Source organism: Acartia tonsa, chromosome 4, assembly GCF_053477335.1.
Source record: "Acartia tonsa isolate MP-2025a chromosome 4, ASM5347733v1, whole genome shotgun sequence".
Taxonomy (NCBI): domain Eukaryota; kingdom Metazoa; phylum Arthropoda; class Copepoda; order Calanoida; family Acartiidae; genus Acartia; species Acartia tonsa.
Window position 1 is genome coordinate 53,975,839 of NC_137263.1, and position 13,992 is coordinate 53,989,830.

The 13,992-nt window shown below is 32.5% G+C and overlaps 2 protein-coding genes and 1 long non-coding RNA gene across 5 annotated transcripts in view; 1 reads left to right on the forward strand and 2 right to left on the reverse strand.

The window, feature by feature from the left end:
- Positions 1-13,992, forward strand: part of Nop60B (dyskerin pseudouridine synthase 1 Nop60B) — a 581,533-nt gene that overhangs the window by 143,424 nt on the left and 424,117 nt on the right. The window lies entirely within an intron of this gene.
- LOC145318376 (uncharacterized) lies at positions 8,880-10,064 on the reverse strand. Its single transcript, XR_013879317.1, has 3 exons — positions 9,973-10,064; positions 9,337-9,412; positions 8,880-8,952 (listed from the first exon to the last, which is right to left on the reverse strand). It is a non-coding gene; the product is annotated as an uncharacterized LOC145318376 (long non-coding RNA).
- On the reverse strand, positions 10,156-13,285 carry LOC145315545 (uncharacterized). The gene is made up of 11 exons (XM_080155528.1): positions 13,146-13,285; positions 12,506-12,619; positions 12,171-12,326; positions 11,939-12,058; positions 11,776-11,850; positions 11,216-11,402; positions 11,079-11,135; positions 10,912-10,988; positions 10,671-10,776; positions 10,413-10,572; positions 10,156-10,334 (listed from the first exon to the last, which is right to left on the reverse strand). Exons 1-11 carry the CDS (start codon positions 13,283-13,285, stop codon positions 10,156-10,158), a joined length of 1,371 nt encoding a protein of 456 aa, XP_080011654.1.

Consider the following 13,992-nt stretch of genomic DNA (forward strand, 5'->3'; position numbering starts at 1 on the left):
TAAAATGAGATTTTCTCTATTTTCTAGATACATTGAGCCAATCACAGAGAAGCTCTCTCTACTATACATATATCCTTTCATTAAACAAGGATGACAACATCCATAAGAAGCGAAGCACAAAAAACAGGCAGATGTTTAGAAAGAAAAAGAATATGCGATGAATCATATGAGAAAGCAAGAAACATTTATCTACAAAGTTTTTTTTGTCTTTTAAGCATTACCGACAGCAAGACGGATCTGGTATGTTATATACTGGACGATCATTGGTACAAGAAATCACCATACAAAATTTTCAACCGTGAAGCGTTACTGAAGGACGGATAGACACACAAAGTAAATTATGGAGTAGCTTCGCTACTAAAAAGGATAACGCCGCTCCCTAATTTTTTGTCTAATTTTTCTTGTTAAAAAACAATGGCTTACAACTAAATGAATGGGCTAGAGCTTCATACCAGAAATAAAGGAATAGGTAGTTTATCTATAAATTCAGGGAGGGAGGAGACATTGTATAAAAAAATCATACTAGTTCCCAATGTTTAATAAGCTCATTCTCCTATTTGGTGGCTTAAAAATTTTGGGGAATTAAGATTTTAATCTATGTACATATAGAAGAGGTAATTGTGCTTATCATCATTATGGATGTATATCAATTTATCATTCACTGTCTTATCCCTTAAGATCCCTGATTTATAAGATGTTTGATGGGTAAAAAAGGTCAGCAGAGAAAAGGGAGTCAAACAAGAAAAATCACTTGCACAGTAAGCGCAACACAGTCACAAATCTTGTCTTAAAATGTTAAATAAAATCACCCCCAAGGTGGATAAAAATCATTGGTGGAAAAGTTTAGACAGTGCTGGTGACGTGTAGTAAAATAGAACAAACAGTTAAATCTACTAATAATGTGTATTAATCCAATTACATATAAACATATAAAATAGGTATAATAGTTATTACAACACTTTAATCACTTTAGGTCTGTGTCAGATCGCAGAGCAAATAACCTTGCTCCGAGAAAGACAACACAAGACTAAAGCTATATTTGTCAAGTACATATTTCTCTTAAGGCAGAGAGAAATGTGCTTTATATTACACTGGTTTGTACCAACCAAACAAGATTTAATAACAGTTCAAAACAATATATGAAAGAACGTTTCAAAAAAAAAACTTTGGGTACCAGAATAATTTACAGTCCAATGTCCGCTCCCTCCTTGTCGACTACCCTGACTACCCAAAGTTATAGAGAAGGTACGCTAAGAAAATGGTTAAAGGATGTTTACGCTTTTGCGTAATGGCTTTTCCTGTCCTCAGAGACTTATTATACCTAGAATGTAGTATGCAAGCTTTAAATGTACAATGGTTTATAACCAATAAGATACTGTTTCTAAAAGTTTAATTAATATCTAGTTATAAAAACTCTTTGTATTGTGTACATTTTAGTAAATAAACCTTTTTAAACAATATTTGTAAAACTCAATAAATCTTCATATGTTCAAAATCAGACCCTGAATTAACCCCCCATCTTTTTTCTTGTAGAAAATGATTGATTACTAACGCTTCTTCTATTTTCAGAGATATTTCCCATAAAATTTGTTATTTTAAAAGAAGGGAAAAGGCATTAATGTTAAAAAAAAATCTACTACCTTTCTTTTTTACACTTCAGATGTGCTATTTTTAAATGCGAAGCTTTTCTAAAATTAGGGTCGGTCCGTCCGTACGTCCGTCCGTCCGTCCGAGATAGATAGCTTTTATTTGTTAATTTAGGCATGTTAGAATTGTCCTATCGATTTCAAACTTTGCATGATGATTCCTGTAATAGTTAGGTACGATTTAGAAAGCGTAGCAACTCTATAATCATTACCAGAATGTCCGTACGTCCATTTTAAACATGTTGATTTTTCTAATTTTTTAACAGCAAATTTTTATGTGATCTAATTATCCGTTTGATCTGATTTTTGGTATATTGATTCCTGGGACAACAAAGTACAATATTTTAAGCGAAGCAACTCTATAATCAAATCCTAAAAATGTAAGTATGTCCATAAACTCAATTAACATTATCCTGTATCAAGAAGTTTTTCAACAAATTTACTTACAATTTTGCTTCGACTCTTATACTTTTATATTCTGATAATTCAGTTTAGACACTATACAAGTGTTAATGTCCGTTTGTCCTAACGTTTCAGTGCTTCGCTTTTATGGATGTTGTCATCCTTGTTGATAAATAAATGTTTCAAATTATGTAGAAATTTCCTCTGTCCAATGTGCTTCTACAGCTACTCTATAAACTAACTTGGTCGTTTTATAGCATGTTTTTTTATTTGTTAGCTTAAAAACTTTGGCACTCCCATTTAATATTGATTGTTTGGGTTTAAACAAGTAGTATCCAAAATATATAAACAATAATTTTGATATACAAAAGAGATAATTTTGTTCAACAACATTGGGAATGTATTTCAAATAATCATCCATTGTCTTAACCCTTAAGATGAATGGTACTTATTTTTGATAAACCCTTTCCTTTTTCAAAATGGCGGCTATCAAACTTTTAAGAGCGTGAGAAGTGTTTTTAAAAGCGAAGCTTTTCTATAATTAGGGTCGGTCCGTCCGTCCGTCCGCACGTCCGTCCGTCCGTCACGGATAGCTTTTTTCGTTAATTTAGACATGTTAGAATTGTCCTATCGATTTCAAATTTTGCATGGTGATTCCTTTAGTAGTTAGGTACGATTTAGAAAGCGTAGCAACTCTATAATCATTACCAAAATGTCCGTACGTCCATTTTAAACATGTTGATTTTTTTACTTTTTTAAATAGCTTTTTTCGTTAATTTAGGCATGTTAGAATTGTCCTATCGATTTCAAATTTTGCATGGTGATTCCTGTAATAGTTAGGTACGAGTTAGAAAGCGTAGCAACTCTATAATCATTACCAGAATGTCCGTACGTTCATTTTAAACATGTTGATTTTTTTTACATGTTTAACAACAAATTTGTATGTGACCTAATTATCCGATTGGTCTGATTTTTGGTATACTGATTCCTAGGTCAACAAAGTACAATATTATAAGCGAAGCAACTCTATAATCAAGTCCTAAAAATGTAAGTATGTCCATAATCATTATCCTGTATCAAGCAGCTTTTCAACAAATTTACTTACAATTTTGCTTTGACTCTTATACATTCGCATTCTGATTATTCAGTTCTGATATTATACAAGTGTTAATGTCCGTTTGTCCTACCTTTTCAGTGCTTCGCTTTTATGGATGTTGTCATCCTTGTTTTAGATCAAAAAGTCAACATTAGCATTAGGTGGTTAGTTTTATATTAAGAAAATATTAAATATCTCACGCCAATATTTACAATGTAATGATTTTACATAAACAAACTTTAGAGCATATATTTCTTTAAAAAAAAAAGAGATTTCCCCCGATAACTTAGTTCTCATAGCAGGCTAGCGTGCTTTTCGTCAATACAGTTTTCAAAATATTAATAGTCGCTGGACCAATAAAATTAGTTCATTGTAAGACCAAGGCAGTCCAGCGGTTAGCAAGATCTTTAGTTACAGACACACAGACAGACAGTAATCTTATTTTATCTAAGGATTGTCCATGTCCATGATACTTGAGAAAATATGCGAATCAAACAATTTTTTTCTTCATAATTCATACATTCTACGCATAGAATGGAATAGAATTAAAGTCATGTTTTTTTTAGGGGCGTTTAAACCACCATGCCATGTCAAAATTAGTGGTATTCTGTCGATATTCATTTTCGGGGGTTTATGTTCATTGTAAGGCCTTAATAAAAAGTGGTCGTATCTGACATAATATACATAGTTACAAACACTATAACTATACATGGAATAATACACGGCAGCGATGTTGAAAAGAGACTATCCAAGGAAAAACACACAGCTCAATTTGTAGGAATATATTTCGATATAATCACATCTAATCATTGTCAACCTGCACAAAATTAACCATATTTCAAATATTTATAGTAAAATCAGATATATATTTTGAAAAAAATTAGGTTATTTTAAAGTAAAGAAACAACAAAATAATGAAAAAGTGCTCGAAAATACAAAGAAAAAGTTAAATGTATTATAATGAATATGGTTATCCCTTCTATTATTCTTTACTGTACAAAGGTTTGTTTGAAACTGAGCAATTTAACCGCTGGTTTTGGTGTAAAGGGAAGGGGTAGAAGGGATGGGGGTTTAAAAGAATCAAAGTTCAAAAAAATGAAAGTTTTGTACTGTATGACTTTTGTTTTTTAAAAACTAAATAACTATACACTAATGATGACATAATAACAACTTTTGACAGAGAAAACAACCTCCCATTCCCAACCCAAAGAATGAAAAAATAGCTAAAAACCTGTGATTTATCCCTGTAAGGAGACATTGGCTCAACATCTTTGGTGACTTTTATTGATTTTGGATTGGTTTATTCTTCCAGATGAGTTTCCAAACGTTTCAACCAATAATTCATATCTACATAAGGTGTTATTTTGTGTCTCACCATTGGGGATATACATCAATTTATCGACCATTATCTTATCCCTTTAGAATCCTTGATTTAACCCCCTTTCTCACCTTAAACATACTTACTTACATTCTATTTCCAAATTATTCTCTGATTCAACACCAGATAGATAGACAGATAATAATTTTAACATGCAAACCCAAAGTTAAGAAAACTTCTCTATAATTTACTTTGTCATTTGTCTGTCATACATTAATGAACTACCTTGTTTATTCAATAATATTGTTGTTAATTCAGAAATTAAATTGGTCAGGTTAGGTAATATTGTATTACAAAAGTTAGGAAAAGGGTTTTTAGCACTAAAATTTGTATCATATATTGTAAATGTTATTTTCATGCCGTCCTTTACTTTGGCCAGTAGCAAAGCTCCGCTTTAAATTGAAAGTATTGTCCTTGTTAAAAAAGGGACTACCAGTACCCACCCACCCACAAATTCCTGCATGGAACAATTTTCAGTAGCGCAGCTACTTTATAACTTGGGTATGTCCGACCTACAGATAACGTTAGTAATGTATTACTTCAGTTTACTGTGTACATTAAAACCATAAGCTTGCGGAAGAAAGGGGTCAATAACCCTTTACAGTCAAGCCCTTTGCCGCACCTTAATCGGTCGGGGGGGGGGGGGGGGGGGACCTCTATTATCTCAGTTCCTATTAAAGCTAGAGGGCTAAATTTTTTTGTGCAAGTCCCCTGTTTTTAATAATGAATTTCCGACCTTTTACAAGTCTAAGTCAAATTTCGCTTCCTTCACCCTTTTATATAACAACCTTTGTTTCTAGGTCTTTTTTTACTTAAAAATTTTAAACGGCTGTAATTTTCTTATTTTTGATGCTAGAAGAACAATTTTTTTCCAGAAAATGTTTATCTTTATGTAAATTTTACATTAGAAATATCAAAATAAAAATTTCAGCGACCGCAGCTGTACTTAGCAGCTTCCAGCCGCCGCAGTCGGCGGTCGGCGGAAAAACGGCGTTCAAAGCCCCCCCCCCCAACCGTTAAGGGTTAAAATTGAAATTGAAAAAGTCTGTCTTCCCCTTTTTGCACCCCTCAGGAAATACACCTTACTGGTAAAACTCTGTGCACGCAACTGATTAAAATTTAAATCATTCGCAATTATTTGTTATAAAAAATTCGAAAAGATTTTGATTATTATTGGCTTAACATTACTAGTTGATTCGCCCCTTTGCATCTAAGGGCTCTACATTATAGGGAGGAGAATAGTTATTTCTCGCATCGTATTATAAACATCTTTCCGCGGATATAGAATGTACAATTATAAGATTATAACCAGTTTTTTTAGCCCCGAGGTGCCGAGGGCGCGGGCTAAAAAACTGGTTTTAATTTTATGATTGTACATTTTTATATTCGTAGAAAGCTGGATATAATACAATGCTAGACATAGTTTTTCCGTATGGATGAGAACCGGTTCCTATCCACCGGATTCGAATGAATACGAGAAAAAAGTTTAAAACCAACCTTCACCTAAATGAAGCTTTTCTAAAGTAGAAAACTTAAGCGAGTTCCTAACAAAACAACCTTACTACTTTATTAAATAGGATATGGACCTAACTATATTTTCTGTATAAAAGTTTACTTTTTCATTAAATAATGTCGTTAGGTTCTTATTGCTGCACTTCTTATGGATAAAATCATCCTTGTTACACAAACAAAATAGTTTTTGTTGTAAATGTTTTTGCAAAAAAAGCAAAAAAATTAAAGAAATTTTGTAAAATAAAATGTTTTGTTAAAAATAAAAAAATTACATTCATTTTTTTAAAAGGTATATATTATTTGTCTGTAACAAAAGATATCGCTAACCGCTAGACTGATATGGTTCTTCTTAACAGTTCAGCTCTTCATAGGTCAAACAAAAGATATCGAGCTAAAGAAAGAGACTCAGAGACATAGTGACAGATAGAAAGAGAAAAAAAGAAAGAGAAGGAGAAAGAAAAAAGAAAGAGATTGAGAGAGAGAGAAAGAAAGAAAGAAAAGAGAGAGAGACAGACAGACATAGACAGAGGGAGAGAGTAAGAGAGAGAGAGACATAGAGAGACAGACAGAGGACAGAGAAAGACAGACAGAGAGAGAGAGAAAGAAAGAAAAAGAGATGTAGAAAGAAAGAGAAAGAAAGAAAGAAAAAGATAAATTGTGAAAAAAGAGTAGAAAAAACACATATAAAATTAGTTCCAAAAAGTATTCAAAAAAAGGACATAAATCTAGCTTATATACAATATTATATTTGTAGAACAAGAATGACAACATCCATAAAACCAAAGCTTAATAAATCCGGTAATCGAACATTAACAAATTCAAAGTAAAAAATCTAGTGAACTTACATTACATATTAAAAACAACATTTTGCCAAATCGTCCTAGGAACCGATGCACGATTACAAAAAAAGATATTCAGTAATCTTCATTTTGTTTCGATAGGACAAATCTAAAATGATGAAGTTAACCATATGAGTTAACCGTTACGGACGGACTGTTCCTAAATATAGAAAATTGTCGCTTTGTAAAAGAAATGTCTCAATTTCAAGAACAAACAAGCACAGTTTTTTACCATTATACACGAAGCTTTTTGTCGCATGATTGGTTTTTTTGTTATCATATCCTGTCATTTAAACTAGTAAGTTTTTTTATCTGTTCGTTAAGTTATTGACTGCTAAACCGATTGAGTCCTCCATTTTACATATTTTTTATATATGTATCTAGATGGTTTAATGTTATTCTTCTTTTTTACTAACTTTTGGGATGGTGTTAGTCATATTCCTCAGATTCTAGGGGCCCATCCGCTATATAGTTATACAGTTACAATAACAGGTATCAATATTAAACTTCCCCATAAAGTTGTCAAATTAATCACTACATACTGACCGACAGACCAACTTGTATATACAGTAGCTTCGCTCTTGAGAATTACTTTAGCTTTCCAAATATTTTTGGCTTTACAAGCCAACATTTTATAGCCAATTTAAGCTTTGAGATGTGTAGCAACTCTATGGTTGTCTAAATAGTCACTACGTCCGATTGCATGGCCTAAATTCTTAGCATGCCAGGTTTGCTAGAAAAATAACATGCTTGATTATAAGTAAGAACCTTATAAAATTTGTGTAATTTCATTTGCCAGAACCAAAAAACATTAAATATTGGTTGGCTTTTATGTTTCTACTAGCGGCTACGCCCTAGAGGCCTCTAGGGGGCACTTGAGGAGGAGAGAGTCAAATTTAATAACCCAATTTCTTATTGTAAATTTTAAAAGAAAAAGTAAAAAAAAAATTTGGGGGGGCGAAATTTTTTTTTTTGGGGGGGGGAGTTGCCTCCCCCCGCATTTTTATTTTAATTAAAAAATTTTAAAAAAAACTTTTTTGGGGGGGGCGATTTTTCATTTTTTGGGGAGGTTGGGGGTGTCCCACCCCCAAAAAAATAGTTATAAACCTTTCCGGGACCTATGAGAAGCTACCCTGTTAAGGAGAACCCGATCGGTTCAGCGGTTAGCGAGATCCTTCGGTACAGACACACAGATACACAGACAAACAAACATCCTGTTACTTTAGTATAAGGATATAGCATGAGTGATACTTAGAACATCTCTGTGGCTAGACTTACAAATATGTGCTTTTCAGCTAAGTTTCAAGTAGGTTTTAGACTTGAAAGCAACTGCCTTATCAAACCTTAGTGCTTAGTCATTTTTGGGTTGAGCCCATGGGTGTTTTGAGTGTTGTTTATCCGCCCCCCTCCCCCCCCTTTTAAAACATTGTTTTTCACCTATGAATATTATCATCCTTGGTAGTGAATGTACTACAAGTTGAAATTTATATCTAAATTTTCTATTGGACAAAGAAAATTGAATTTTTGGATAACAATACACATATACAAATAGTTTAGGCTTTTTCTACAAATAGTTTACTATTTACTTTTTAAATAGCTTAATTCCTATTTACGTAGCGGATCTACTTTGCAACTCATTATGTCTGTCCAAACGTTCGTCTTCCAATTCCTCCGTCAGTAACGCTATATGATTTTCTCTGTTGCTATGTAAGATAAACTCTACAATTCATTGTGAAGATTCCCAAGATCAATCGGAATTTAGTTTAAATACTAACCATTCCAAGGCCTAAATCTAAAAATATAATAGCCTAAAACCATCCCGGGACCTCTGTGAAGCTTCTCTATTAAGATAATTCAATTAGTTCAGTGGTTACTTACTTCTACTTTATGTAACAGAAAACAAACATCATAATAAAAATTTATTAAACATAGATTAATTATTTATTTGATTTTTTTATATAAAATTTATCAAACAATCACAGTAAAAAAAGATTATATAATTTTAATCATCATTATCATCTTGACTAAAATTATTTGATTTCAACCATGAAAGTACTTCTTCTTCATTATTCATATCTCCTAAAACAAAAATGACTTTATTATCAGTAACAGAAAAATAATTTTAAGAAAATTGTTTTCCAGTATGGCTCAGAAACCGATTAATATCCTTTGATTAGAACCGGTTCTCAGCCATACTAAAAAGGTATTTATAGCATCGTATTACAGAAAATTTTCCACAAATAATAAAACAAAAATCATAAAATTCATACCAGTATTGTTAGCAATGCTAACAAAAATCCTTTTATCCTATAATTTTTCATTTTAATAACCGCAGAAATCTGTCCACAATACGATGTGATATAACTAATTTCAAACTGTTAACTTGAAATTAGTTTCAGTATTCTTAAGTTTCAAGGGGATTGTGTTTGATTATCTGTAAGTAAACATTTCAATATTATAAACCTGTAAAAATATGAACATCTTCATTTTCTCCCATAAAAACCAGGTTTGGAACTTTTTCTACATCCCAAAACATATCCTAAATATTTTGATAGGTCAGTGTAATTCAGTAGATTGCCAGATCTTTTAGGAGTAGTGGACAAATGGATGTAGGATATATGTGGATATTATGACAGGAGAAAAACTTTCGTCAATTTATATTGCTATTTCCCCTGTCATTAATTGGTCAGTTCGTTTATCCAGTAGGAGGGGGGAGGGAGTAAACGAGGGGGATTGGGGATATCGTTATTTTATCCTACTAAAAGGTACACTAGCTTTATCAGAGAACATTAAAATCTTATGTAAGATCCAAGTAATAATAAATCCATTACCGGTTGAACTAAAGTAGCTCTAAACTTGACAGTCTTAAATACAAAGATTCCCTGAAAATTGTAGACCAAAATTGAACATATATACATCCTATTGTCCTTCAGAATAATTCTTGCTATATCATCTAAACTGTAAATTCTATAGTACTGATGAAATACAGGTGGATCCTCCAGAAAACATACAGTCTTCAATACCCTTGCCCTTATCTGTCCAAGTCAATATCAAAGTTCCTATTATATGTACAATAATTTTACAAGATTATTTGCTCACCGTATCATCTAAACTGTAAATTCTGTAGTACTGATGAATGACAGGTGGATCCTCCAGAAGACCTGCAGACTTCAATGCCCAGTCTCTAACCTATCCAAGTGGCCACAATAAGTTTTTTTTTATTTTTTCATTGGAATTAAGCAATAAGCATGCCTTTTACTTAAATTTTTTTATCCAAAATTGTCAACACACTATCAATAAAAGGATTATAAAAATTGAAATGGCCACTTTTCCCTCACTTTCTTCCAGCAGTGAGACAGGACAAGGAGCAGGGATGCCCTTCCGGAACAGGAAAACAGAAGGAACTTGTTCAACACCATATTCAGGTAGAGCCTTGATGCTGGAGGTCTTGATGAACAGCACTTAAATAAAATCATTCCATACATACAAGATTATCTGAGAATTAATTATTTTTAAATGCAAGTTAGAAAGGATCTCACCTTCTTTTTCATCCAGATCATCATCAATATTCTCAAGATGAGCAAGAATTTTATCCATGCCTTCAGAGAAGATGGAGTAGAACAGAACAACAACATGATCAGTAGTTGAAACCAACCTGTCCAATGTATCTTTAGTTACTTCTTCAATGTGATCAGAATCCTGATATTAAAATCTAACATTATGAGGTTTGAAGACTATTTGGATTATTGGATTATATTTAAGAATACAATTCTCCATTAATTGATGTGATGAAGTACCTGAGTGTGATAAATCCACTTCAGCATTGCATCTGCTTCATCCAAAGTCTCTTTTTCTGGCCAGAATGTTGGAACACCCATCTCAAAGTATACCAACATTGGAAACCTATCATTTAAAGATACTTTTGTAGAAAGTGTTGAAAAATTTCTCTAATAAACACTTTTATGATATCAAATTTCAACTTAATTAAATAAATATCTGAATTATAGTGCCAATTACTTTCAAATTTGTCATCTTCACCTGTGAATGTGGTATAGATCAGAAAAGTAAGAACTGTTGCTCTTCACAGCAAATATACCCCTATCCACCAACTGAATCTGAACACATTCATTTGACATGAGTGACTAATACATATACATGTACATATTATACAAGATTAGTAAACTTTTATAAAACTGATGCTCAACCTGTATTTTTTCATACTCTTCAAGTGCAGTTTCAGTCCTGTAACCTTCTCCTTCACCCTACAAAGATGTATATCAACCATCACTTACAGCAATAGCTAAGCTAAAAGCAGATATTTAAATAATTTACATTGCCATACCTGATAGAAAAGAACAACAAAAAGAGGCAGCTCTTCAATGAGTAATCCTAGCTGTTCATCATCAATCAGTTCAACGCTGTCCAGATCCTCTTCGTCATCATCAGCACTGTGCTTGTGAAGCAAGAGGAATTCAAACACATCCATTTGGTTGAAGATGTCTCCAGTAAAGACAACTGGAAGTCTATTTCTAGGAGTAATATACATTTTCATTTTTTTTCCTTATAATTAAGTAAATGGATGTCGTCTGTCTACTTGTTTGTTTGTTTGTAACAAAGGATCTCAGTAACCGCTGAACCGATCAGGTTCTCCTTTACAGGGTGGCTTATCATAGGTCCTGGGAAGGTTTATAACTCTTTTGGGGGACTGTACCAACACCCTCCCAAGAGTAATCACCTCTATATAAAATCCACCCCCTCAAAAAAAATTACTTTTTTCCTTTTTTAATCTAAATAATAAAATGGGTTATCAAATTTAACTCCTCTACTCAACTGCCTCTAGAGGCTTCTAGGGGCATAGGCGCTATTATAAAATATTGAATGAATTGACATATTTTTTGGTACCTGAAGTAAATAATTGATGGTAAGGAAATTAGAGAATATTCATCAAATAATTCTTCATCATCAATACGAACAAATCTGAAGAAAAAAATATATTTAAAACTAAATCTTCCTTACAAATACAAACTTGAAATTTTTATACTGCTAAAACTAGAATTAAAATTGCCTGATTTCAAAAAGGTCAGCTTCATCATCAATAGTCTCTAGGTTTTGTAGTACTTTAGTTCCTTCCTTTGTATGCTGGTCATACACCAGGACAGCTATGTATTCATTTTCTATTATTTGCCTAAAATACTTTTTCTTTACAATTCAATGATTGGAATAAAAATCTTGGATTGTAGTATTTTCTAAGTCATCATTAATGTTAACTAATTCATAAATTTCATTAACAAGCTCACCTGTCCATAGAATCTCTATCAACCAGCTCAATATTATCTGGAAGTTGAAGGACATCCTGCTTGGTAAAGTAGTCAAGAACTGCGTCAGCCTTGTGAACATCCTCAGGATAAATGCTCATATCACCAGCTTTGTAGATCGAAAGGCTTGGAAACTCCCTTAATTATAAAAAATCCAAAACAAGGTGAAAATTACGTATATTTTAAGCTTGTAAATGAAGTCTTACTTTGACATATTTACTTGCACACTGATGCTTAGTTATAGAGAAGCTGCAGTACTAAATTTATTTTATTTATGGACCATAGAACATTAACACTTATTTCTCAGATAAACATACCTTATACCAATGGATCTGGCATATCTTTTGTTATAAATCTTGACAAATTGAACATTATATTTCTCTAGCTCGGGTTCAATAGTCTCTAAACTGGAGGCTACCTCCTCACAATCCCTGAAACATTCATTGAGCATATCATATATTTCAAGTTAAATTTCAATAGACTCCAAACTGGAGGCTACCTCTTTACAATCCCTGAAACATTAATGGAGCATATTATTCATCTCGAGTTAAGTTTCAATAAACTCCATACTGGAGGCCATCTCCTCACAATCCCTGATACATTAATGGAGCATATTATATTACTCTAGTTTAGATTTTAATAGAATCCAAACTTGAGGCTACCTCCTCACAATCCCTGAAACATTCATTGAGCATATTATATATCTCAAGTTAAGTTTCAATACACTCCAAACTGGAGGCTACCTCCTCACAATCAATGAAACAAAGATGGAGCATATTATATTTCTCTAGCTCAGGTTCAATAGTCTTATGATGGAGAATACCTCCATAGAATCATGGGATGTAAATATCTCCATAGGGGAAGATAAATGATTGCCTGCATCCAATCTTTTCGCACACCAGAAGTCTTATACCAAATAAGCCAATTTCTGTGTATGTGATTTGTGAATTTGTTTACCTGGAACCATTTTTTAGCCAGAGTGCGGCCACAAAATCTGTGTGCTTGACCAGGGTCTCCAGACCTCGCTGGTTCACTTCTTCCAGGCTCCAGAGCACAGGTAGGGTCAATAAAAGCCAAGCTAGTATACATTTTATCATTCTTATACATATGAAATAATCAATGCTAATTTTGTTCTATTTTTTAATGGGTCTCTACCTATATAAATGGTAACAGTATGTCTGTCTGTCTTAGCTTGGTTAAGGATTACTCACAACTAAGCTAATCCAACATTCAAATTAATAAGTCTGACTTTAAATTGCTCATTTATTTCTAGGCTTGTGAATCAGGGAGCCCTAACTAATCCATACAGTAGTAGATCACCACAAAATGATTTGATTTTTACACATTTATTTGTGTACAGTTTTAAAACTAATATTTTCAAGATCCACTACGAGCCTCAGGGCGTATGCATTAGAAATCTTGTTTATTAAAGAATCAACAGATTCCAAATATAAAAGAGTTAGAAGTAGAATCATTCCGTTTAGAACTAGTTATAAAATTTAGTTGAAATATGTTATTAATAAAATCTGTATATAAAATGTAAACTTATCCTAATCTAAACAAAAAATTTTGAATTCAAAAACAATTTTAACACAATTAAATATAGTTTAAATATTTATTTAAATTTTTTTTGGCAAAACAATTGTTTTTAGAAACTACCTAAAGTTATTTAAAATTAGGGTTGACACCTATCAGCTTAGATTTGAAGTAATTTTCATTTTGCAACTTTTATATGTGACAAGAAAAATTTAACCCTTTGATGGCGATATTGTTACAAACAGACCTTAATACTTTTTAAGATTCT

What these genes read in the sequence shown, in the direction of transcription:
- LOC145315545 (XM_080155528.1), bottom strand. Translation starts at nt 13,285, where the DNA reads ATGATAAAATGTATACTAGCTTGGCTTTTATTGACCCTACCTGTGCTC. An exon ending in GATAGAGATTCTATGGACAG is followed by an intron (nt 12,059 to 12,170) that starts GTGAGCTTGTTA and finishes AAAGTATTTTAG; the next exon opens with GCAAATAATAGAAAATGAAT. An exon ending in GCTGACCTTTTTGAAATCAG is followed by an intron (nt 11,851 to 11,938) that starts GCAATTTTAATT and finishes TTTTTTCTTCAG; the next exon opens with ATTTGTTCGTATTGATGATG.